This window comes from Grus americana, chromosome 2 (genome assembly GCF_028858705.1).
Source record: "Grus americana isolate bGruAme1 chromosome 2, bGruAme1.mat, whole genome shotgun sequence".
In the NCBI taxonomy this organism is placed as follows: Eukaryota; Metazoa; Chordata; class Aves; order Gruiformes; family Gruidae; genus Grus; species Grus americana.
This window is the reverse complement of record NC_072853.1, coordinates 66,855,263-66,882,895: the sequence shown is the minus strand read 5'-3', so window position 1 is coordinate 66,882,895 and position 27,633 is coordinate 66,855,263. Positions and strand designations below refer to the sequence as shown.

At 39.9% G+C, this 27,633-nt stretch overlaps 1 protein-coding gene across 9 annotated transcripts in view; it reads right to left on the bottom strand.

The window, feature by feature from the left end:
* STX17 (syntaxin 17) overlaps nt 1-18,978 on the bottom strand; it is a 36,755-nt gene extending 17,777 nt beyond the window's left edge. The window contains exons 1-5 of one of the 9 annotated variants that reach the window (XM_054814244.1): nt 18,801-18,846; nt 17,242-17,334; nt 13,212-13,294; nt 11,716-11,897; nt 2,848-2,913 (exon numbers count right to left, since the gene is read on the bottom strand). In XM_054814244.1, the coding sequence (XP_054670219.1) occupies nt 2,848-2,913; nt 11,716-11,838 (189 nt within the window). In that variant the 5' untranslated portion in view covers nt 11,839-11,897; nt 13,212-13,294; nt 17,242-17,334; nt 18,801-18,846. Of the gene's footprint in view, nt 1-2,847; nt 2,914-11,715; nt 11,898-13,211; nt 13,295-15,678; nt 15,730-17,241; nt 17,335-18,542; nt 18,677-18,800 lie in introns of those variants that run through there. The other 8 variants (XM_054814243.1, XM_054814239.1, XM_054814245.1 and 5 more) reach the window with 8 other exon arrangements.
* Nucleotides 18,979-27,633: the final 8,655 nt, after the last annotated feature.

Genomic DNA, 27,633 nt, shown 5'->3' with positions numbered 1-27,633 from the left:
TTTGTTGTTACCATAAACAATCTCCTGCAGCAATAAAGACACTCATCTACGTTGCTTATCATGCTCTCCCAGTATATTTGTGTAGTGTTCCAGAAGGAAACCTAATTTGAAAACATCATTTTAAAGATGGTACAGAAGACATAAGCCAACACAATTAAGCCTTGAAGACTTATACAAAAGAGAGCTCACTGAAAACCATCTTTTACTTGTAAACTATTTTCAGTCGAAATGCAAATCATGAAAGTAGGAAAAAAAAATGAGATTGACATTTTTCAGGTAGCTTTCCAGGTTAGAGCAATACAGCAAAAGGACTATGTCTGCTTAAGTGTGTTTTGCAGAATAGGGTCTCCTTTTGTGGGCTGAATATAGACTAAACCGGATTACTCATCCACAGTATTTTTCCTTTTTTTTCTTCAATGCATTACATCCTCTCTACTCACTACAGCATTCTTCCACCTCTGATTATGAATATGACCAAGGCAGTCCTTAGGTGTTAAAACAAAATATTGCCATTTCATTGAAATTAACTTAAATCTTGAAATAATTAACTAATTGTATGGTACAATCAGTGTGTATGTGGGCAAAGCCTAGCAAACCAGCATATTTATTGAGGCCCTAATATTTTAAGATGTCCATGGACTGTGCTTAAAAAGCAAAATCTTTAAGAGCACATCCATGAAAACTAATACACAGTATACAAGAGCTATTTTCTCAGTATTTTGAAAAGGCATCATTATGCCCTATACAAAGATTTCCATGGTTTCTTCACTTTTCTTTTTAGAAGTTTTTAATGTGACATCCAGTCAGCAGAAAGAAGAGGTATACATTTATGCTCATCTATACTTCTATTATAATTTTGACCATCATCAAAAGTACAACAGAAGTAATTATTCTGGGTAAACTGAAAATTCAGAAAAATGGCTAATTATGTGCACATGGATTAAATGTAGAGTGGCTGTGCATATATTTGTCTAAAACCTGTGGCGGATGCCTTGGGTCAATATTGACTTAGGGATTCCTAATGTATTTTTACAACATCTAATTTTGAGAGCAAAGTGTGTGCTGCAGAGAACATTTGGTATCACAATAATTAATCTGATTTCTTCGCAAACAAACAGATCACAAGTCCATTGGTAAACATTTAAACAGCTTACAGCAAACACATTCTACATGTCATATAATTTATTATCAAGTACTCCAGACTCCTAACTATTTAATTAAAACAAAGAGCTACTCTACTCTTCTTGCATGGACCCAGATACTTATTCTGCTCTCTGGGTATCAGAATGTGAATCACTTTAATGCATAACTTGCATCCAGATCTAAAAGCAATAAGTATTAAATAAAATATAAGAAAATTTATTTTGGCTGAAAGTAAAAATAGCAGGCTTTGGGTTCAAGATAAATACAAATGTTTCTAGAGACAAATATGAGGTTTTATTACTAAAGCACTTAATGTATTTAAAAACATCATCTTCAACATGATTACTTTTTCTCTAATTATTGATAGATTTTGTCTTGCTAAACAAATGATACTGATAATAAAGAGTTCCAAGAGAAGCTGTCCTACCCCTCAGATGTGAAAACAGATTAGAGCACAGACATAAGCAAACACATGCTTACTACCCCACACCTGTTAGAATGCCATCGTTTTAACAGGACTTCCACCTTTGGAAGACTCTTTGGATATTAAGAATAAACTTAATTTTATATTCAAATTTCAAAAATGCTTGGTGAGAAATCAAAATAAACATTAAAATCTCCAAACAATAGAAAAATCAAGCGGATTTCACACATAACTTCTTATAATCTACACTTAAAAAGCTCATTAACACCTTCAGTTCCTCAAACAACATATATAACTCCAGCTCTGCCTACCATCTAATACCATTGTTCAATCACAATTAAGTTCTTCTTTCTGAGTTTTTTTCATTTTTAGTCTGGTCTAATTTCCCACAGCAGTCAATAAGACATTGCAACAAACACAGGAAGTTCCAGTATCAGAATTATAAAATACAGTGGTTTAGGACTGTGCTACGCCTGCTGGCATGGCATGGTTGTCTGGATGCAGCGTAGGTCACAAAAGGTTTGTTCTAGTAACAAAGTCATGCCCCTTCTCTGAATACCACCTAGGAAACTAACACAAGATGCCTTTCCTGCCGGCAAAGATACATCTGTCCCCAGAGTTTTGCCAGCACAGTGTAACTATTAGCTGCTATATCCACGTTGGCAAACTTTGCAGTGTGGATCTGGTCTTTGTGTTTTTCTGTATTGATAAATTTCTTTGGCGGCGTGCTATTTAGCTGTGTGAAAGCTGATGTTTAGCATTAGTTTTTGCATCATTTTCATCAAGACATGCATTTTTTTAGAAACAGATGTGAGATTCCCTGTGTGCTGAGTTATGGGTGACTATGCATGAAGTCACTGAGATGACACCATGCTGACAAATGTGTCTGGTGTTTCCTCCTTTGATGATATTATTCATCTAACAAGAGATCTGCACACCAAACTAGTAGTCTAAATGTTCTGTGTTTGGTCTGAAACCATGGTTTAAAATTAACAGTATCCCTTATTGCAATTCCTGTCTTCTACACAGGAGGATAGTTTGCAAAACACTAGAGTCTCCAAACTTTTGTTTGTTCAAGAATCCTGAAACATTTCTGACTCTATTTGCCTCACAGGACACAATTAGGAAATCCCTACCTTTTAAATGAAATAAAGCAATGCCATTTACTTGTCATATCCATCTGTCAAATATACATCTCTGTGAATATCCATCCCTGAGGTAACTAATACTATATATGTAATTCAATTTCATTAATATCACAGTCATTTTAATATCCTTACCTGAACTGTTCGTCCTGCGTTAATGTGCTCCTCATGCAATCTGTCCCAGAGCCTGCATCTTTGATACTAAAATAAAGGAAAAATACTCCATATAATTGCTATTTTTACCAACTGGCTATGCAGAAAAAAGGAATCTTCAGTAGATAATCACTTTAATTTCCCAAAATTGACAGTAAAGAAGCTGAGTCATAGGCACTTCCACTGCAAAATTAAACAGGTAAATGTCAATGTATTTTGTGAATAATTTTGTACAATGTATTTTACAGAATTGCAGATAATTAGCATTTCAGCATCAGTTTTTAACAACAAATGAGATATTGCAGCATCCTGATACTGCTGTGGCATAAATCACTTGGTGGTCAATAAAACGAAGGGCAGAAGGAGGAAAAAGGAATGGCATAGGGGATATGCAGTACCGCTCATATCGTGTATCTGGTCAACAAGGTATCTGGTATTATTTACAAAGAGAATTCCATTCATTGCACAACACTGCTGTCTACATTTACACTTATCATTTCATACAGTTACAAACACAGTTACGAGAACAGTCAGGGCAGATTTGACACATGCATGAGGCGCCACTAACTTTAATGGGAAACTATCCATACAGCACTGACCACAGAACAGAGACAACAGTAATTATTCCAGTAGCAGAGAGCAAGTTTTGCAAAATCACAGCGTATCATCACATAGAAACCTTTTCATCATTAAAATAAATCAATCCCGCATACTGCCAGCTGACATAAATAATATAGAGGCATTATGAAAAAGAGCAGTAAAATAATAGAGAGAAGTAGAAGCTGAGATTCTTGGAACAGGAGTGAAACCATCAAAGAATACCTTTAAAATACTAGACAATATTAAAACATTCTTTTTAACTGTTTAAATAACTAAACAAAATATTTACCATGATTTCTGATGTATTTGTATATAAACTTTAACACATCAATTTCTTAATATGCTTCGGTATCAATAAAAACTTCATTCACAGTCTACATCTTTCATTCTTTTCTTAATCTTAGAGACTAGAGCAATAACGATCAGAAGTTACTCAGCTTCCTAAAACACATTGAGATATCTGAAGTTACTTCTTATTTTCAGAGAAAAAAGTTCTTTCATGTTAGGATTTTGTAATGCTGTGGAAGAGAGAAGGTTTCCTGTTCAATTAAGTCAGATTAAAGTGTTATTGTCCTAGGAAACCAGCAATTTCTGCATAAAGTATGCCATTAAAATTATTGCCATTGTTCCTCCTGCAGGATGGCTCTCCCACCTGGATAGGCTGGAAGAGTGGGCTAACAAGAACCTTATAAAGTTCAACAAGGACAAGTGTAAGGTCTTGCACCTGGGAAAACATAATCCAGGAGTGCAGCACAGACTGGGATCCACCTGGCTGGAGAGCAGCTCTGGGGAAAGGGACCTGGGGGTCCTGGTGGACAAGAAGCTCAGTATGAGTGAACAGTGTGCTGCAGCGGCAAAGAAAGCCCACAGGATTCTGGGTTGCATCAACAAGGGGATCACCAGCAGAGATAAAGAAGTCATCATCCCACTCTACTCAGCGCTTCTCAGGCCATACCTGGAAAACTGTTCAGTTTTGGTCCCCACTATACAAAAAAGATGTGGACAGGATGGAGAGGGGCCAGGAGGGCCACCAGGATTATCAAAGGGCTGGAAGCCTGCCAGACAAAGAAAGGTTGAGAGAACTGGGTTTATTCAGCCTTGAGAAAAGAAGGCTTAGGAGTGACCTCATCACCATGTTCCAGTATTTAAAGGGTGGCCACAAAGAAAATGTAGACTCCCTTTTTACAAGGAGTCACACGGAGAAGACAAGGGGTAACGGGTGCAAGTTACGCCTGGGGACATTCCGATTGGACACAAGAGGACAATTTTTCACAGTGAGAACAATCGGCCACTGGAATAAGCTCCCCAGGGAAGTGGTGGATTCCCCAACACTGGATGCTTTTAAGATTCGGCTGGATGGGGTGCTAGACCGTCTTGTCTAAACAGTGCTTTTGTCTAGATGGAGCTTTTGCCAAGAAAAGTTGGACCGGATAATCCTTGAGGTCCCTTCCAACTTGGTATTCTATGATTTAAAATAAAATGGACAAAAAAAAAATCTATACCAACATTAGATCTTCCAATTCAGTCATCCCTGAAAGATTAGTGAAACAAGAACTTCTGAGGGAGGAACAGGAGGACTTTGGGGAAAAATTACCCTTCAATTTCAAATGACTGTGATATATTGTCCACATATTGAATAATAAAAAATCCTGTTTTCCAGTTAAGAACAGGAAGAATTCCTCAGAAAACCTTTAGTGCTCTTTATAATTTCTACTAGAAATGCTCAGCACGTTTATCTGCTTTATATATTTAGAAGTTTTATTACTTTGCTTTGAAATTCCTAGTATGCTAGTGATGACCTCAAAGAATCCAATGACTTAATACACCCAGAGCAATGACATTCATGTGGACAGAGAATTCTTCCTTGTTGACTTCTCTTTGTCACTCAACATAAAGTAGGCCATACTCCTGGGCAATGTTCACTCTGAGAGGCTGAAGGATAGCAAACCTTGAGGAGAAATGGTATTGACAGTATTTATCATTAACAAATACATGTTAAAACTAAGGGACATCCACAAAGTAAAAACACCTACGGAATCCTAACCTGTCACAGCAGATCCAGAGGAGGGTCACAAAAATGGCCAGAGGGCTGGAACAACTCTCCCATGAAGAAATGCTGAAAGAGTTGGGGTTGTACAGCCTGGAGAACAGGAGGCTGTGGGGACACCTTATAGCAGCTTTTCAATATATAAAGGGGGCTTAGAAGAAACATGGAGAGAGACTTTTTACCAAGGCCTGTAGTGACAGGACAAGGGGCAATGGTTTTCAACTGAAAAAGGGCAGATTTAGATTAGATATTAGGAAGAAATTCTTCACTGTGAGGATGGTGAGGTACTGGAACAGGTTGCCCAGAGAAGTTGTGGCTGCCCCCTCCCTGGAAGTGTTCAAGGCCAGGTTGGATAGAGCTTTGAGCAAGTAGATCTAGTGGAAGATGTCCCTGCCCATGGCAGGGGGGTTGGACTAGACGATCTTCAAAGGTCCCTTCCAACCCAAACCACTCTGTGTTTCTATGAGTCTATGACATTTAAACATAATTATGCTATAGCCAAATAGTTTGCATTCCACATCAGAAATACAAAACATAACATTACTCTTAGAAAATCTCTTTTCCTCTTTGTCTCATTCTCTTTTGAGAACTCTCTTTAGAAAGAAACCTTCGTGCTTATGCTTTGGATCCATTCCATTTCTCCTTGAAAGTATCCAGTGGACATGGTGAGAACTCAAAGCTTTTGATAATATTCTCTGCGTTATTTTTTGTAGCAGGTAGTGCTCACCAACATGAAGACAAAAAAGGTCTTCTACAGATGTATACAGTCTGATGAAGATTGCAGTAAGATTCAGATATCTTAACTTCTCATTTTGTGTCACTTTTATGTATCTTCCCATCGTAACGATGGTCCCCAGCCAAAGGTGAAAAGTTTTTCGCAAACATCCTGTAACTTTGGCATAGTCATGGGAAATTAAATCAAAACGAAGAGCAACAGAGAAAAGGATGCCATGTCTTACAGTATTTTTTTTTTAAGGATTGTTTCCTATCATCCTCAAAGTTTAGGGCAGCAATCTCCACCTTCCAGTAGTACCATGACAATTGCTTTCGTCTAACAGAGGCTAACAGAAAGTTGTAACTCTTTTGGATAAGCATGCATTTTATTCCCTCTTTTGGAGTGAAAGGCCTTCCAATCCATGGAATGTGCTTTAGCAAACAAGAACTCTTTGGGGAAAACATTAAAAGAAAAAAAACCCAAACAAATATAGAGTGCTGATTTCTTAAGAATGCAAATTTTAAGTCTTCAGAAACTGTCAAATGGAAAGTTCGACTCTCAAATAGTTGAGAAGCAATGCTACGATGATGGATTTATGGTAGCCACTTCCTCTGAAAAGGTGTACTCAAGGTCAAATTTCATTATATATTGATTTTATAGTTTCTTCAAACAGTGATTTAGTAGATTAATTGTTTGGACTATCTCTGGAACCTAAGGTTTAAATCAATATTCATGAAATGAGGTTAGAGATATTGGCTTCATCATAAGTAAATAATGTTGCTGGTCTAAGCAATTTGACATAATTAGTGATTTTTGCTTAAAAGTAGCCTCTAAAATAAACAGCACCAGAGTCTACAAAATTATCCTTTTACCTCTAGGGATGTTTGGTTTACATGGCTGAAAGTTAATTTTACAAAAAGTATTTTAGAGAAAATCATTTAAGCTGCTGATGCTGACAGCTCACATAAGTACTGTAGCATATTTGTTATGGCTAAAATGTATGTAAAAGACATAAAAATGTAAATGATCACAGAAGTACTTCAACCAAACTATTGCTAGTATTCTGATAATCTAAACCTATCTAGAGTGACAGATTTCAAATTCAGATTTGCCATATTTTTATTCTCACCTTCTCATAAATCTATCAATAGAGTAAACTTTTCAGTATTTATAGTTCCTACAGCCAGAAAAACATTAAAAAAAAAAAAAGAAACTTTCAAATTTTAAGAACATTACACTGAGTATGGACTTTTTAAAGAATCTGGCATTTAGGGACTATTTTTATACTCAGATGTATTAGTTCTCATAAATGTTCATGTCTTATGTTTTTTGTCAATATACAGAAGTTCTGAAGCCTTCAGTATTGCTGAATACCTTCTGGTATAGTTACCCATTGTTTATTTGCAGGTTTTATAGTTACTTGTTTCTAATAACTCTGTTAATTATTAATTCAAATATCAAATCTGCCAGGACTTACACTGTTTAGGGATGCAGAAATTCTTAGTTAATAGTATTCTGAAATCAAAAAGACAAATCTGAACTAAACATTGCTACCACTTATTGCTTTCATAAAAGTGCTGTTCTAGAGGAAATGCAGCTAACACTTTAAGGAACTATGTTTACAATTATTTAAGGACTTTTTTCTGACATGTAAATTTTATTATATTGACTGAACAGATCATTCACATTGCTACCAACAACCTGAAAATCTCAAGAAATGTCCAAACTACTTTTAGATTGCATCAGATTTTTACATTCAAAATATAAAATTCAACTCAATAAAGCATCCTGGTATTTCAATGTGGTCATTGAGTGCCATCACAGAAACGCTGCAGTTTGTATTGCCCACAATTAAACTCTGGCTAAACATGAGTTTTTCTGACAATGCTTTGAACAAAGTGTTAAATCAGAACTAACCTAAAGACTGATTTCATCCTGACTGCTAATATTTTCTGCATTTTCTTCTAGAGACAGAAAACTATCCTTACAATGATCTTCCCTTCTGTCTGCAAAAGAGGAATGTTTGACTCAAGTAAGTTGCTGGGCCAATGAAGACTTCAGTTGACCAATGCATGGATGAATTAAGTGGAACGTCTTTCATCCCTTCCCTGACACCATGGTAACACTATCTGGCTAGATATAGCATAATTATTCTTTGTCTAAATACGTAAACGATTTTAAGCAGGATCAACCACTAACCAGCCACCAGTCCTCACTGACCAGGTTCTACAAAACGCAGCAATTCCCAAGATCATCTCTCACACTGTTAGGTACTACACAGCACAATAGCTGATCATGTCTCTGTTTCTCATTGCAGCACCCAATTCCTTTTGAAGCTTCTTGTTAGGGTGTTTATACATGCTAAAGGAGGGGGGCTTTACATATATGGACAATACTTAGCAAACAATCTATTTAGCTATACAAAGTAATAGTCTTCAAAAAAAAATCAAGCCTATAACAGTTATGCCCATCCCCTCCATTGTCTCTCCCTAATTACTACCTCACACACACCAAAAGTTCATCTTTACCTTCAAAGTGCAACAAAACCATTTGTGTGCTGCTAATATGCCCTGCTAATCACTTGCCATACTGGCAGGTCAGCTCCCCCCTCCCATCACCAGACTACCTTTTTCCAGTGACCATCTGTTTCCTCCTCTCAGGCAAGGCTGTAGCTTTTATGACACCCTTTTGCAGGTATTTATTAACTGCACTCCTTCATTTCTGGATGCCTTCCTCAAGACTCTAAAGAATGGTATGCCTCACTGCTCCACACTCACTGATGCTATTGGTATTAACTGGAATACTGCCCTGAAAATATAATTTTTAAGGTAATTTTAACATAAGCCAACTACAGACCAAAAACTCTACCTCTCTGCAACCAAGAAATCTCTCTTGGTGGATTATGACAAATGTGTGTTGTTTCCCTGAGCAATTGTGCAACTTTGGGATAGAGAAAGAAGGGAACAACCTAGCTACAAAGACTGTCTCTATTTGAATGAAACAGCTTGCATGGAAAAACTATTATTACGATGCTCTCCTGTAGGCACCTCTAAATTCTGTCCTATTCCGCATTATTCTTCACTATTTGCCCTTAACTAGCTCTATGGCCACTGGTAGGTACTGGCCATGCACACCGAGAGACGTACGCACTCATCCCTGGAGGCTGTACACCTCTCCAGGGCAATTTAACAGTCGAGGCTCCTTGCTCCCCCATCATCTCACACGAGAGCAAGCTAATACGGACTCCTTTGTACTCTGGCTATAATGCAAAGTACGTCAATTAACTGTTCTTTGTGGGAGAAGCTGGAGAACGGAAGGCTGCTCCCGGCTGCTAAGTACAGGGCTGCTGCAAACTGGCTGATTCCAAGGCAAAAAACCGCTGAATCAGCTGGCAACTATGTAATGTAATTAATTATATAAATATGGAATAACAAAGAGTAAGCAACATGCTGTGACTGAAAAAAAAAGGTCATCTCATGAAGTTATTGCTTCAGGCAAATATTATACTAATACATTTTTCAGTTTGTGAATATTGCAGCTCATATCCTTATTGTCTCCTTATTACACCCTTACCAGGAAAAGAGTCAAACGATTATCTCCCATCATTAGTCCCAGCAGCCCCAGGACTTCATCTTTTCCAGTTTTTCTCTTGTCAGCCACCGTTCTGCACTTTCATTTCCCATCTGAGGTGTTCCTTCACAAGCTCCCCTCACGCAATTCTTTATTTACATGAGCCAGGAAGAGTCTCCTCTTGCACACAAATAATGGAAAGTAAAAGGATGAGACAGTGGGAGCACAGAAAAATCATCTCCCTGATTTCATTCTCAGATTCAGGACCAATCAAATTAGCAACTCCAGGAATGAGTTCTGCTAATTTCTAAGCACAGGAGCATGCCTTAGCGTTGGGTAAATCTTTAGCAATCTTCAGCTGGTGAAGTTCAACCAGTATCTACTGAGTACCTGAAAACCACTTTTTTTTTTTTTTTCTCTCCAGAATTGTGCCAAAAACCAGCAGATTTTTAGAGGCACAGCAAAATGTACAGTCTGGACAAAGACCATCCCACAAAAATATCTCAAGTGTTCCAACACATGTCACTGCTTTGAAAAGAAATTATCACTAAGTTATCAATCACTTACTATCACTTAAACTATGCATTTCTTATTAAAATAAATGACTATCACTTGAACAACACATTATTTCCTGACTATGTTCTCAGAAACAAATACATGGATTTATTTTCCCTCCTCTCCCATCCCCAAACTACTCAAGGCAGAAACCTGGTATGGAAAATTTCATCCAAAAGGTTACTCACTTGGTAAAGTTACAGAAAAGTTATGATAGAAGTTGTGAACACATGACATCAGCAAAATGCAAGACAGTTTCAACAATACATTATACACACCCTTCAGACCATACCTTTCAGGAAATCAAAATCATGTTCACCTATTTTCTTCCAATTTCTTCATTCCTTCCCCAGGTGTTAAAAAATGTACACAGTTATCCTACACCATCCAAATTTACATATATACTTGATTTTAAACATTGTGAACAAGCCTAGTCAAACTAATACAATGTATGATTTTTCTAAACAAATATGTCTTGTATGGTCATTTCAAAATTTCCAGTGTAATGTTGATACTATAAGTCTAAGTATGTTTCTGAGTCACTCTCTTCCTTTTTTTTATTGGTGTCACCTGTTTTAGTAAATCTCTTATCACCTTCCTCAACAAACCAGTTCTCCGTTTCCACAGGCTATATCTATACTGGTAAACAGACACTGAGAATGTTTCAAGTCTGAAATCTGATCATCTCTGCTGTTAAATTATTAGAACTGTCCCTGGCCATGTCAAACTGCTCTCTCACATAAAGAGTTCCTGAGAACAGCTAAGGAGTTATAATCACAGAACAGAGGCTATTCCCCGTTAGCGATGTCAATACAGCCATCCTGTTTGGCAGAATATGAGGATTTAATAATTTCATGCATGTTTATTTTACTAGTACAGGCATTGCCACAGTGTATGCAAGAATTCAACTTGGAAGTTTCACTGTCAAGTGTGAGCTAATGTCAACAAGAAGCATATAAACTTACTACAATTCTGATACAATTCATTTTCCGTTTACTTAAATAATTCAATCTCTCTAATTCTCTCAACTCAGTTTAAAAATATATAGAGAAAAAGATAAGTATAAACAGTAAGTTACTCAGAATAGTTGGCAGCAAATCACTGTGACTTAAGAATACTAGGCTGCTTTCCTTACAATAACTTTTTAACACAAAACAGTAATGTTTCTCTGTAGATCAACTAGTTACTACAAATTTAAGGGCCTTTGTACACACTGAATTACCAGACAATACAGAAGTATCATTTTTAGCCAAATTTGAATTAAAGCATTTCATAATCAACTTTTCATCAATATATCTAATCTTCCAGCGTGACTCCTTCTATACTGTAAAAACAACGACATTAGTAAAAAGTGAACACTAACCTTCTCAATATTTATTTGGTGTTTTCTTAACCTTTCCAAATCTGTTGGAATTGCCACTTTAATGAATTTCTGAATGGCAGGTTCAATTCGACGGAGTTTAACTTTTTCATCATCTTCAGACATCCTAAAAGCAGCTTTCAAGTCAACACTTGTCCAGTATACCTTCACCAAGGTAGAAACCCCTAGAAACCAAAGAATTACAGGCTTACAAAAAGGTAGGAATTTAGAATCACTGTTTAAAAGAAGGCAAAATAAGGTAAATCAGTCTTTCCAGTAATCACATCTATTCCAAAACCATAGTTGAGCAGTATTAACTACTTAAAGTCTGGATACTGTATTTGCATTTCGATGTATTATTTCCATTGATTTGCAGGCTTTGGGGATAATTTTTCATAGACAGAACTTGATACTAACAAAAAATAGCTAAATAATTAAGGCAGATGCAAGCATGTTTTGCAGCATAATGATAGATAGAAGCCTTTGAAAAAACCTTCCAATTAGATGCTTTGCTTGATCAGAATTCAAGTTTTGCCAATTTACATTCTGAATCATCTTAAAAATTGTAAAACGGGTCCTGAAAACATACTAACATAAAATTAATTTTGGAAGTCAGTTTCCTAGAAAGATAAAGAGCTCCTAAATGAAGATTTGCACTCCAAATTGCATTTGTACCCTACTGAAAATGAGTAAGGCATCACCTAACAAGGGTTTTAAACAGGTTGCTAAAATATTTGCAGGACCAGTAGGTAACTGAAGCAGCCTGAATTCTGCTCCCTGCACATGCATAAAACATAACTGCGAAGTTTCACTTGTCTAAAAGAAAGATATATAGAACTGTATATAATAGCATTTATCTACAGAACATATGAGTAATATACAGGAATTCCATTATGCTGAATGCACACAAGGGGAAAGAAAAAATTATTGAGAGACAGTTTTGTAGTTTTAATACTGTATAAACAGAGGTTACTTAAACAAGATTTTCTTTCTCTATAGTCTTTTTTTAACAAAAACAAGAAGTTGAATTGCAGACACGTATGAGAAAGTTTCATCACAAGTGTCAGGAAAAAGACACATGCTGACTTTGTTATATGGAAGTACCTGTCTGCACTACAACAGCAACTGCATCAGAAGGCTTTCCCTGATTTTCCTCTCCCAGTAACCAAACTAATTTAAAATAATTAAACTAGCATAATTCTCCTGGTACAGATGAGGTACAGCAGAATGTAACAGGCTAAAAAAATTTCCTATTTTTCACACAGCCAAACATATTAATAACAGTGAGATTAGACATTGCTTTTCTCACATCTAACTATGGTGCAAAAGTGCAAAGGGAGAGCGTTGAGGTTTTTCTGAGACCTGTGATTCTTGCGAGCAGAGAGAACTTGAAGGCAGACACCAGTTGATGGCACTGGGTCTTCAACTGAACCACTCAAGGTTCAGGTCACAGCCCTCACTTGTGGGCTGCAGGGAGGATACGTACAAATCTCCCTCACCTTCAAAGGACCCAAGTGGCAAGCATCTTCCATCAGGCCAGTGAGAAAGCTGAAAGTGCTTCTGGCAAAAGGAAGTTGGCTTTCTAGAGGAAAAGAGTCCCAGATTATTCACCTTTTCCAACACAGCTGCAAATAAAACAAAGTCTAAAAGATGACTCTCCTCCTTTATCTATCCCACCCAACAAAGAAACTGAAAACTGTGGAAAACAGTATTTACTGAGAGTAGAACAAGTTAGAGGAAGTCAATATTTAAGGTTTCACTGATACACACCTTTTCCTTTTTCAGAACCTCAGAAGGAAATTATTTCATCAACTGACTTTGCAGTCATTGCTACTTTGCAGTCACTGCTAAATCATCCCCACTTCAAATTACAGAGACATACTATCAAGCAGTCTTTACAAATCCCCTTCTAACCCAACACATTTAATATTAATAGTTCTTTGTCCAAATCTCCAAATAAATATGCAGTGGGTGGTCGTACACACATTTTTCAGGATGTAAAATGAAGTTTAATCCTTTTGTGTTGATTTACTCTTTCCAGCATTCTGATAATAGTATGCTTAAATGCAAGATGATATAAAATGCATCAGTTCTTTTATTATACCTTGGTCACTGTGTTCCCTAACTCTTTTGGAAAAGCCACTTGTATCTCACAATTGAACTCCATTTTGAACTTAGACCAGATTTTTTTTTGCAATGAGCAAAAGATAAAAAGCATCATTCTCCAAACTGCAGTGCCTCCTCTTCGAACACACATTTAATTTCCTGATGGCTTACAGACTAATCCATGAGTTTATGAGCTAGAATTAATTAAAAATTGGTTCCTTAAAGGTATTTTGTAGCCTTGTCATCCTTTTCTTTAATACAGAATCATCTTGATGAAGCAATGACACAAATTGTTCAAACTTAACACACAACGTGAACTCACGGAAACCCACGGAAGCCCATTCTGTATTAGAACAAATACAGCCGAGACTAAGCGCAATTCATCATAACTTTGTACCTAACCTTTAATGACATCTAGAGTCCGGTACAAGTTGAAATCAACAGTTTAGATGATTTATGAACTGGACTACTGTGAAAGCAGAGTTAATATAACCAATGGCCCTATGTCTTGAGTAGGTAATCCGAATAAGCAACAAGTTTAAATTCAAAGATTTGGCTTCATGCAGGGCTCTGGATAGTCATTTTCTTCTCCTTAAAAATTCCCAGATGGTAAACTAGCTTTCGCAACAGTGTCTGAGAATCTCCTTAAGGCACTGCTGCCTAAAATTCACTGCATACAAAGTGTAATAAACTAAGATAGAAAGATAAAAACTCCTTATAGTCTCATCAGGTCTCCTCCTTAATGTTCTCTCAAACAGTATAGTAGCTTTTGTAAAAAAAATTCTAAGCCATAAATTACCAATAAGAAAATATGCAATGTCTCACTTCTTTTTTAAGTTCATGTAAATAAAATTAACATTACAAGTTTTTGTGATGACCATATGTTCGTTCCAGATGCAATTTTAAGGAAATCTAAGGTTTCTTGCATACTTTATTAGGTTTGTGTTTTCCTAAGCATAACTTTAACAATTAATTTCTAAACCTATAATGCCTGGGTTTTTTAAGTAATCACAGAATAACAGGATAGTTTAGGTTGGAAGGGATTTTCATACACCATCCAGTACAAACTGAGTTAGATGTGGTTGCGGAGGCCCTTGTCCGGTCAAGTTCTAACGCCTCCATGGATGGACCCTCCACACACTCCCTAGACCCCTCCTTCAGTGTTTGACCATTCTCCAGGTTAAAAACAAACAAGCAAACCAAAACCAAATGAAAAAAGACCTTCCTTGTAGCTAAACCAGCTTGTGTCCATTGCCTGTCATCTCATTGTCATGCACCTTCAAGAAGAGCCTGGCTCTATACCTTCCCACCCACAGCAGTGAGATCTCTCCCCTTCCTTCACCTTCTCTTAAGACTGAACAATTCCACCTCTCTGTTTCTCCTTGCACATCATGTGGTCCAGCACCCTGACCACCTTGCTAGTCCCACAGGTGACGAATAGAGGGGAAGAGCCACTTCCTCGACCTGCTGCCTCTCAGCCACATTTGCTAATATGGCCCACAACGCCATTGTCCTCCGCTGCAGCAGCACATTCAGACTCGTACTCGGCACGTGGTCCACCACAACACACAGGTCCTTTTCTGCAAGGCTGCTCTCCGTCAAGTCTTCCCACAGCCTGTTCTAGTCATCAGGCTATTCCATCCCAGATGCAGGGCTTTCTTCTTGCCTGTGCTGGAATTTATGCGGTTCATGTCAGCCCATTTCTCCATCCCGTCGAGATCTCTCTAACTAGCAGCCCTGTCCAACCTACCAACCACTCTCCTCAGGCACATAAAAACCACTGCTCTCAACTTCAGCTTTTTATGAAGAAAATTTTGTCTTCAGCCTTGGACCTGAATTGCAGTCAGCATGTACACGAACCTGCAGAAGTTGTGAGCCCTCTCTCAGAGGGTGGCATTCAGATCACCTTCCCTTTCTGACCGCTTCTGTACAGGACTGTCACTTGAACAGGGCTCGGACATCCTTCCTACAGGCATTTACCAAGTTCCAAGAACAACAAAATCTCAAGTTCTCTGAGAGCAGAATACACGGCTCCGATTCTCTAAAATAAATCCAAGTTTGAGCAAAAAAGCCCAAAAGAATACCATATCATTAAATCAGTAATTAAAAAAGTTAGATAAAACCATTTGTAATTAACTGTCCTTTATGATATTCACTGTGCAAGATATTTTGATTAAAAAATTATAGAATCTTGTCTTTTCAAACGCTGATGCTACAGGCCTGTTAGAGGTTATCTTCTAAGTAAAATACTTTCAATTTAACATTCAAAATTCATGCACCAAAATTCCATTATATCTCAGTGACAGAAATAACACTTATCCAGAAGTGATCAAGACCCAGATGCAGAATAATTTTCAGTCAACTGCGTTAATAAAAAAGAAGATGTATCCAAAGCACACTATACTAGCATTATCAAAGTATTAGCTGGTGAGAAAAATTATATATATCTCCCTTCTTAATAGTTGTGTTTTCTGGACACTGGCCCCAAACTGAAACAGTAACTGTGAAATAAAATTAGCAGAAAATAATACCATTAACTTGATATCTGCACTTAATATGAAAATCATCTATGATTCTTACTACCCAAGACACGGAAAAATTCCTTATCCAGTTTGTTCGCCCGATGTCCTTGAAATTATTTAAGTGTATCTTCCATAAAGGATTAGTCCATATGTCCATATGCTTTGGTTTGTAAGCAACAGAGCCAAAGAACCTGAGGAGTTCCACTGGTTTGATCTTTACTTTACCAGATAAGTGGGCAGGTAAAGCAAACAAAATTTTTCAAAAATAGATCACTTCCTCTTTCAGCTTCTGAAGGTCCAAACAGCATATGCTATCTTATTTCACTGTTTAAATCAAATAATTGTAAGCAGTAAAAGCATCTTAAGGCATCCAATTCCAAACAGTGAAAGTGTGAATTTAATTCTGACGCTAACACAAAATCGCCACTTACTTTGTGGCGGTGCACAGACAGCAGTCACATAGATGCAGTCAATCAGCAGTAAAATTCTTCCTCTGTATGGTAACATACTTGTATTATAAATTTCAGTAAATGCTGTTAATACACATCAACTGTAACACTCATGAACTCCTTTTAAACTGTGTAGTGTTTTCCACTCAGATATGCTAGGAAAAATGCAGAACAAGCCTGAAGAGTTCTGCTTGCCCAGGCAAATGCCATGTAACACCCCAATTTGATTTTAACTCGCTTATGACACTCTAGACAACCACTGCCACTAGAAAAAGTACTTCCAGAATAGATGCTTTTTCCTTTTCTCAATGTAAATAAAATAAATTAGAAGACAGATGCTGGAATACAGAGACATACAACAGCTTTGTCATTAAGGTGACCTTAAACACTTCTTCTTAGAGTAGTACTGGCCCCAAAATTGCAGTGACAAAAGAGTATTCGCTATTGCTTACTTGGCTGAGGGCTGTAGTTAGTGAGGAACATGCTCCTGTGGCAGGCTACAGCCAAATTGCACTTTGGGTCTGACCTACATCTTTCTCCTTTGGCTGTAAAAGGAACCAAAGGAAAATAGCTTTGTTAGGCTGAAATAAGGCATTACCACCAGCCCCAGAATGTTCACAAAGTGCTATCAAACTACATAGTGGGATGAAGAGCCACATGTATGGGATCTCCCACAGACCAGAATTAGCAGCTGTACCTAACAGGCTGTGGTTCCTAGATCTGTGTGCTTGTGGACCACCCAGCAAGACAAACTTGATCCAGAGAAGGCAAGGGCGCATGACTGCGTTTTGAGAAATCAGAGCACACGACAGGCATTTTGTATTGGTTTTATATGTTTAAGCCAGCTGCAGAAGGGCAGAAAATACCTAATGACTAACATGTCAACAGTTTTTGAACAAAGGTGAACCGGTGGAGCGAGTCTGTAGTGGACTGACACCTACCATAGGTGGCCACAACGCAGTTCAGCCTGCAGTCAGAGCCCTAATACTGATTTTTCATTATTACTGAACTATGCCTCTGGTCTCACCTCAGCAACCCAGGGGTGACAGAGGCCTACTCTTCCCTTCCTGTATCTTGCCCCTGAAAAGCAAGGGGTCCATGCAGAAACAAGAAGCATAAGGAAAGAATAAAGAAAGGGTTTGGGTTTGTGTCCTATATCAAGCCTTCAACTAAACTATAATAGTTTCTTTTTCCTGAATTATGTTTTTAAGTCTGGGGAATGCTGGACTAAACCATTTATCACACTGTGCTTTTTCTTTTTTTTTTTTCTTTCCCCTGAATCCAAGCTGCTCTGGCAAGTTCTGGTTCGGTTCAGCTCTCCGCCGGCAGGTCAGTCTGGGCCTCGCTGCCACCTGACCTAGGCCCCCGCGAAGGACCTGCGGGCCCAGCCGCTCCTGGGGGCACCCCTACGCTGGGGGCACCCCCAACGACTCCGCCGCGTTGGCCAGCTTTGGGCTACCCGGCCGCTGGCGGGGAGGGAAACTGCCCCGCCCGCACCCGAGCAGGGGCGGGGGAACGGGACGAGCCCCCCCGCCGTGCCAGCCAGACCCCGGGCTCAGGGAGAGGGGCGACCGAGGGGCGCGGGCCTGCCAACAGCAGTAGGGCTCGGCCTGCGGCCGCGGCCCGCAAGGCCGAGGTGAGCGGGCGGCGGCCCCGCAGCCCGTCGCGGCCCTCGCTGAGGGGCAGGAACCGGGGGTTGAGGGGGGAACCCGACGCTCCGCTCCTCGCCGCGGGCCGCGCTGCGGGCTCCTACCGGCCGGCCACGTCCGCAGGAACCAAGCTCAGGGCACGGCGAGGGCTCGCCAGGCCCCAGCCCAGCCTTCCTCTCGCCTCCCCCGCCCGAGAAGCGAAAGCGAAAGCAGCGGGGCAGCCGTCGGTGGGGCCTGGCAGCCGCCCCTGCCCGCCCTGCCTGCGCGGCGCCAGGGCAGCCGTCGCCCCCTCCCTCCGCCCCTCGCTGCTCCCGCCGCCGCCCCCGGCCGCGTCCAGCCTCCCCGCGCCCGCGGTCTCTCACCATGTGGCGGTTGTGGCCGAGACGAGGACTGCGGCCAGCGGCGGCCCCGGGACACTGGGCGGGAGCCGGCGCGCAGGACTCCCCCTCGGCGGGAAGCGGCCCAGCCCCCGCCCGCCACACACACACACCCCCCCTTCGCCGTGCTCGGGGCGATTTTCGTCATGTTTATTTCCCTCCGTAACTCTCGGTGCGGGGCGGCAGGTCGGGGGGCGGGAAGGGGCCGGGACGGAGGAGGAGAAGCTGCCCTGGCCGGGGCGGGGGGGAGTGCCGGGCCTCTGGGATAAGGGCTCATCAGGAGAGAAAAGTTCGATTTCTTCTAAAAGCGAACCAAAGGTTCCCGCCATCATTTTAAGAACTTTTCTTAAATTCCCTGCTACCAACATTTTTACTTGCCTTGACAGGTAATTTAAGTAATACCGAATTGCCAGGTGGGACCCTGGGGACACAGAGCGTCGATTTATAGGGGACAAATGCCGACCAGGCCGTGCCAGTGAGGCTCCTTTCTCTCCTCGATAACCTTCACTGTTTCTAACAGCATTCAGCAAATAAGTATCTAACAAGTATTTCTGACCTGTGCTTTGAAAATAAGCATAACGTGTTTGTGTGTGACACAGATAAGGAATCCTACCCCAACATGGCAGCCCCGGCTGGCAGAGCACCTGCTCCTGCCAGGCGTGCCGGCAGCCGTAGGACACAGAGCAAAACCTCCCAGGGCAGCCTGGGACCACTTCTGGTCGTTTTATCGCCTCTGGATAGAAGCGAAAAACTATCTGGCTACCTGGCAATATCTGTAGAGTAACTATGTTACACCACTATTAGAACAGAACATTTTTTAACCAAACTCTACAGCATTAATAGAACAGAGTTAAGATCTCTGAAGTATCAAAGATGAATTTAAGTTGATTTTGATGTTCTGAACAAGATTTACATTATCAGTCCATTTGTCTGTCATTCCATGCCCTTTTGGCCTGTTCCAATCTAATTTGGAGAAAGTCATTACAGTCCTATAAGTTTTGTGGAAATTGATGTCATGGAGGAAATAAACATAAATTTGCTTCCTCAGCAAAGGAACAACAAGCAAAAAAATCAGCTCTTACACATTTTTGTTAGCAGCAACCAGCCAGACAATCAGTATATTAGCCATCCACATTGCATATACATAGTTCCAGACTGCTAGATGGATTTTCATAGGGCAAGTAGAGAAGAAATTGCAGTTACTTAAGGACTAAAGGATCCAAATCCACAGAGTCCAGTGTCTTCATTAGTTCTGTTGCTCACAGCTGCTGGAATGACAGCAGAGTACTGGGGAATGCCAGAGTACTAAAAAAAAAAGCTTACACTGAACATAGATTTTTAAAAAGGTAAAGAGGATGACACAGGCTAGCCTAGCATAGACAGTTTGACACGGGTACTGGGAAGAATCATGGAAGCGCTGACCTGGGATACAACCATTAAATGCCAGTAATTAAATGCCAGTCAAGGCACTTTTATGAATAAGATTTGATGAAATGCCTTTGAATTTGCTTGATAAAGGTAATAATGTTGACGCGATAGCTTCCATTTGAGTTAGAACAGTATGCTATTCTCATAAATACAACATGGAATACAAATTCTGTGCAATTTATAAGTGGGTTAAAAACTGATTCAGCTGACAGTTCTCCAGAAACGTAATTGTAAGTGAAGATTTGTCATATGGTTGTCTTTTTGGGTAGTGTTATTCTTGGCCTGGTACTGTTAGAAATGACCTAGACAAAAATACCAAATCACTACTTTGCTGTTGTAAATAAAGAAAATAAAGATAACGGCAGGTCACTTAGGTAAACTCCTTTGAATTACTTTGAAGGATCTTCTCACCTGTAAAAATACTCCTCTGAAGACAGTCAGATTGGAGGTTGTACATTCAAGGTAAATTCTCAAAGCCACACTTGGGATCTGAGGAAGAGCAAATGGTACGAGACAACACTAAAGAAGACCTGGGCGCTATGGCGCATAAGCAGCTGAACGTGAGCTCCCAGAACAAAGCTTTTGCAAACTAATACTCTGAAACAAAACCAGAGGAACATCAAATACTACTGGAATGGATATTACTGCTGTTTGTAGCACTGATGAAACCATTTGTGAAGTAATGTATTCGGTTTGGGCATTTGCACTTCAAAGGGATGTTAAATATTGGAAATAGTCCAGAAGAAAGTTACGAAAGGTGTAGAAAATGTGCATTAATGTGAGATATTTTAACAGCACAATGCAATGCAGGTGAAGAGGTACCTTTGTCATAAGCATACTAGTACTTGTCTGGGTTAGAGATGTTTGAGGAGTAGAAGCAGTGTTGGCTTTCTGAAAATGACAAAATTCTCAAAACTAAAAAAAAAGAAGACTAGAAATATGTTATATCTTAATTGGCTATAGGATTACATCCTCTGTGAGTCTGTTTTGAAACAATACAAAAATGTCGGTAAAAAAATAGAGATTTTTTCAAAGATGTACTGTAGCTCAAGCACACATGTGGAATACATGTGGTCTGATACAGAGGTGATATGACCACAAAATTATACTCGGTCCTTTCTATCCTTAAACTTTATGACTCCAGAAAAAGACCAAGAAGTCTAGTTATGTAGCAGCAAAAGAAGGAATAGGATCCCATGGATGTTCCCCAAAAGAAAGATTTTTTTTGTGAGTTCTAACAGGCAATGTCTGAAGAACTCCTGGCACGTTTCATTGTGAACACGGCGTTCGTGCCTGACTGTCCAGTCCTGCTACCATTGCTAATGTGATCTCCCAGCCAACCCAGCAGTGACTTCAGAGAAGTCCAGATTTCCTCAAGGAAAAAATGACAATGCAAAATGCTATGTCACTCATGTAAAGATCATCAAAGGAACAAGAGTTCCACCTTCAGGTCTGGGAAAGTACTACCTCTGATGGCAAAAGATATCTCAGAAAAAAAAAAAAAAAAAGAATGTGTAGATGGAGTTGGGCTTCCTGAATTACAGACAGACTCAGACTTGCATTGCATGTCTCTGATCAATTTTGAGTGGTCTCTTAGAGATCTGGTGACCGTGCATATTTCTATAGGGTTACCAGAGAAACTGTTCTGTATCACCAATAAATAATGTAGAAGAAAATCATGAAGACTCCTAGAAAAGCAGGGAACTGTTATACATCAGACTAAGGAAAAGCTTGCAGCAGTTTGTTTTTCCACATGAGATCATCCATAGTTTTCAGATATACGGATTTAGGACCAGGATCCAGATGCGTAAGTCATTTAACATGGTTCCTTTTCTTCGTCTTACTGCTCGGCTGTCTTCTCAGCAATCTTTCCTTTACATGCAGACTCTCAGTTAACTCATGCTGGGGATGATATTTCAGTGAGTGTTGCTCAATAAACACAGAACTGCCCAGATACTTCCATTATGTTCCCAAAGATAGATCTTTTTTCCAGTAGAACATTTCAAAATTTTGTTGCCTTTTCAATGCATTATTATTACAGATACACTGATTTCACTATCAAAAGACTTGTGCTGGCAAGAACCAATAATAAAGTTTCCATTGTGTCATGGAAAACAGCCATTACTGTGTTGCAGAGAACATTGCACTCTCTCTCAGTCTTTCAGGAGCACAGGGTTGTTTGAAATGAGATCCCTTTCTAACATACATCCCTGAAAAAAAATCAAATTCTTTCAGTAATTCTTGACTGAGGGGTGTGTTGTGGAGTATGTGGCAGCATGTTCTGAATCTGTCTTCCTGGTGTGAGCAAAATACTGCGGGTTGGTTTGGGGGAAACTAGTTGCTCCCGCTGACAAAAATTGCTCTGTAGTTTTTTATGGTTGGTGGAACTCTGACCCAATGCCCTTTTAGTGTACTTTGCTGCAAAACCAGCTCAGATCCTCAGTTGAGGATCATTTGTATAGTATTGCAGAAAGTAGATCTCCCAAGTAGTAATGAAACAGAAGAGGTTTATTATACATTAACATATTCACAGTAGCAGTAAGGCTGAATAGGGTGTAAAAGTAGGAGAGAAAGCAGTTAGGGCAAAGCAGATTTTTTTTTTGAGGGAAACACTTCCTCACTGCTTGCACTGGTTATTTGTGTCTTTTCCAGCATATTCACAAACCTCACACTGTGACCTTGGTGCAGGAGAGGTTTACAGTAGCTGACATTGACCTATCCCTGCAACTGCGGTGCAGAAAAGCCTCTGCAGAGAGGACGGTAGGTACAGAAACTATCTACACCACTGGTCTGCAGTAGAATTTCCCCGCTGACAACAGGAGGGTGAAACAGGCATCGCGCACTGGTCAGAGCTCGTGTTGCCAGTGCTTGGGGAACGCGCACCTGCAGCACTTTGCCTGCGGAGCCTTAGATGCCCAACGCTGGCATAACCGAAGGAGATAAAACATTAAAACAAGCGTTGCTGGCATTGTGGCCCTGCCTGGAAACTTTCCCATGACCGGAATTTAATCAAGATCCTTTTTTTTTTTTCCCAACATCTTTTCATGCCAACTGGAGCTGAAGAGGATTTCTTACACTCAGAACTATTGATCAGCTTTCTGTATGTGCTGTAGCAGTGGTGTATCAGATACTCTCAGTTTCATTTGTAAGGTCACCTAAGCAGTTTTACTTTACTACAGAAGAAGGTTGAGATAACTCAGTTAAAAAGCTTTTAGTGGGACTGTCTTTTGTGCCCATTATTCTCTTGTTATAGGACCAAATTACATTGGCCTCACCTTAAGCTAAATCCCTACAAGTTACTCTAACTGAAAACCAGAGTTTCCATGCAAGGCAGTTTTACCAACCAAAGGAAGTTGGTCCATTCTTTTGTTTGTTTTTATACAAGGCCTTAGAAATTCTGTATCAAATCTTAGTACCACTCAAGTCAATGGTAAAATTTCCATTAAATTTAGCAGTGTGAGGATTTCATTCTTTGTCCAGGTTCCAACGCTTCCTGACACATGAAGGTACAAACTGTAGTTGGGGGGGGAAATAGACGGTGGTGAATCAACTGAACAAACATTTATTTATCCAGTTCATCCACCATACTTAGCAGTAAACATTCCTTTTGCAAAACCATTCAGCCTTGAAAGAGGGATTCAGAATGTCTTTTAACTGCACACCAGAGGTGTAATATTGTGGGCTTGCATTCATAATCAGTTTATATTAAAATGTTTTTAAAACCATTTTTAATTTTTATTGCTTAGTTGGGAAGGTGCTTCTGATTCTGCAGCTTCTCTAACACATGCAGATCATGAGCAACTGCCCATTCAATAAAAACTTCAGGGAATTTCAGAAACAAATTAAAATTTAGAATACTCACATTCATTTGGGGTGATTTTCCACTGACTCTACTTTTAAGATATCTAGAGTTGTCTTTGACTTCTCCCTTCCCCTGTATGGGATAACCAGAAAGACGTTGTTCATCTCTGCCAAAAAAGTTCCTTGTGCTGAAAGGTGGAGCAAATAGACATGAAGATCTGTAGCCTGGCTAGTTTGGATTATTGAATATTTCTTGGATATTGTTTTTCTGGAGGTAAAAAGCTTATCAGACTGTTTCTGGTTTAAAATCCATGTCAGACTCCAAGGTGTACAGCAAGTTAATCAGGAATTTACCTGTCTGTATAAATGACCTATTCATCACACTACTCGTTCAAAGCCCTTGTATGCCATCCAGCTTTGGATTGTCTCCAACAGTGACCACAAGTGCACAGTGAGGGGAGAGTAAGAGTTAGGCAAGCATACGTGCTAGTTCCTCCTTAACGTTCTCCCAACCTTCAACTTGTTTTACATTGGGGGTTTCCCAAACCAGATGTGGTTTGTTTCCTCAGTAACCCCAATGGATCTCTCTTTCGAACACTCACCCAGTCTCCCCTAGAAAATAAGTAAAGCTCTTTCAGCCACGAAGCCCTTTGGCAAGGATTTTCACAGGTCTGTTGCCCTCTGCGTAAAGAGGCTGGCTCTTCTGACAGTTGATTCCTGTCCAACCTCTCCATCCTCCTTGTTACTCTGTAGACCTCATTTCTGCTCTACGTTGTCTTTCTTTTAAGGCTCAACCACTCCTTGTGGACAACTCACTCCATAACTTTGATCATCCTCCTTGTTTTTCTCTGGGCCTTTTCCAGTTCTGATATATCCTTTTCTTTTTTTTGGAGATGAGGGGATCAGAGCTGCACACCGTATTCATTTTGTGGGCAAAATATAGATTTATACAATGTTACAGTCATATTTTCTGATTTGTTGTCTACTCCTTTGCTAGTAATTCCTAGAATTTGATATGTGCCCCCTCTTGTTTTTTAACCGTGTCTGAGAAGTTTTCCTGCAAGTCTTCACTATAACCCCGAAGTCTTGCTTTGAGTGGTAATGGCCAGCATAATGTTAGGCTACTTAGCTTAGGAACTGGCCATACAGTTGCACTGAAAATGATTGAAAACAGCATAATAAATAATGCAATTGTATGAAGGAATACTTTCACTCACAAGAAAGAAGTTCTTGCTAGAAGACAGGATGAATCAGAAGTGGAGGAACAGGTGAGGTATAATTCAACATCTATTATGAGGAAGTATCTGTCATTTCTAATATGTGGCAAGCAGTATGCAATTTTAAATGTAACTCAAACATTATCTTAGTCATAAAATATGCTTTCCTAAATCAAAACCTTCTTTGGTCCTGGGCTGCTTTATTTCTGTCTTACACATTTTCCAGTATCCATCAATTTCTATCTAGGGAAACCCTCATGACCTGGATCTTTACAGTGATGCTTGCTGGTATTATCTTGAAAAGTTTAAGTTGTATCTGGCAGAAGTCAGACCCTTTTCTCTGAAAGACACAGCATGAGAAGGTAGTTGCTTACAATTAACTCCTTCACAGTCTCCTGCTTCCTGCTAGATCGTAGATATATCTAAGCCGTGAGGGTGAAAGCTGGCATAAGACAAATGGCTGAGGTTCACATTTCAAACTTGTTTCTTTCTCCCCTGCTAGACAGTTTTACTGCAGAGGTGCTTGCCGGTACGTCTTGAAAAAGAAAATTGATGATCTAGCATCAAAAATGCAAAGCTGAAGGGTATCGGCTCCATTGTCAAGTCGGGTAGACCTTTTCACTACCTCACAGGCACTGTCGTCTGTACACTAAAATTGTGAAGTGCTCAAGTTCTGTAACAGTAGACTGAAAATGCTGCATAAACAAATATGCCTGATCCAAAGCGACTTAATTCCACAGCAAGGATTGTTTTTATAAATAATGTTTGAATCTTATTCTATTTACTTTTAGTATGGCAGTAACACTGTGATGCCCTGAAGTTCAGTCTTGTAGAGATAAACCTACTTTAAAACTTTGTCTCAGAGAAAGGAAGCCTCTAAAGTCTGTTTTAGTTTAAAATGTAATTGAAAGTTTGATTTTCTTGATGTGTACTTTGGGGTACATGTTCAGCTAGCTATGTGGAGAATTAGCTGTGTGAGTCCTATTACTGCTAATGCTATTACTAATTCCCTGCACATCATACTGAATATTTACATCTTTGTTTAGTATTTAAACGAGCCATTGAAATATTGGTTTCTCACTGTTACAGTCATCTGTAATACCAAAAAAAAAAAAAAATCATAAACATGTGGAAAAGACAATTTTTAGTTAAAGATATTTAATGCTATTTAAAAGATAGCATTATTACCATTTGAATTAAACCCTAAATTGTGACCAGAATGGCTTCATTTCTTACCTCAGAAATAGTAGATTGGATTAATGTTCTGTGGGCCTGTGAATCTAGATTATTTGCTTTGTGTGCAAAAGCTCTGAGTGTCAGAGAAGCTTAAGAGGGGCATTAACTTAATGCTTGGGTAGTACAGAGAGTGAGTTATTTTAGCAGTTTTAAACCTGGTGGCAGGACCCATGGCCCCATGGAGAGTGGAGCCCAGGCCGGAGCAGGTTTGCTGGCAGGACTTGTGACCCCGTGGGGGACCCACGCTGGAGCAGTTGGTGAAGAACTGCAGCCCATGGGAAGGACTCACGTTGGAGAAGTTCGTGGAGGGACCCCAAGCTGGAGCAGGGGAAGAGTGTGAGGAGTCCTCCCCCTGAGGAGGAAGAAGCGGCAGAAACACCGTGTGATGAACTGACCACAACCCCCATTCCCCGTCCCCCTGTGCCACTGAGGGGGGCAGGGCAGAGAGAATTTGGGAATGAAGTTGAGCCTGGGAAGAAGGGCAGGGTAGGGGGAAGGTGTTTTAAGATTTGGTTTCATCTCTCATTACCCTACTCTGATTTGATTGGTAATAAATTAAATTAATTTCCCTAAGTCGAGTCTGTTTTGCCCATGATGGTAACTGGTGAATGATCTCTCCCGGCCCTTATCTTGACCCATGAGCCTTTCGTTACGTTTTGTGCCATTGAGGAGGGGAGTGATAGAGTGACTTTGGTGGGCATCTGGCCTCCAGCCAGGGTCAGCCCACCACAACTGTCATCATTTTCCCAAGCGATACACCAACATTTTGGAGGGAGAGGGGATGCAACACCTCAGGAGATCACCACTGTTACTCTCCATCTTGATTTCTCTTGTGAAAAATGATCAGCTTCCCTTCACTGCTCCCCTTCACTGCGCAGCATCTGGCCTGGGGAGCAAATGGGGAATCTGCCAGTAGTTTTACTTCTAGTATCAGAAAATTTAGCGGTAAGGCTAGGACAAACTTGATGTGAAGGGTGGCTAGATGTGGGGGCTGACAAGAAGCAGTGCAGAATTGATGCAGTGCCTGGATGAGAGCAACATACACCTGAACAGTGGGGAGAAAGGACTACAGTGAAGGTAGGAGTGTGTCCAGATTCAATTTGTTTGTCTGGGAAGTCTAGCAGACATATGGGAGG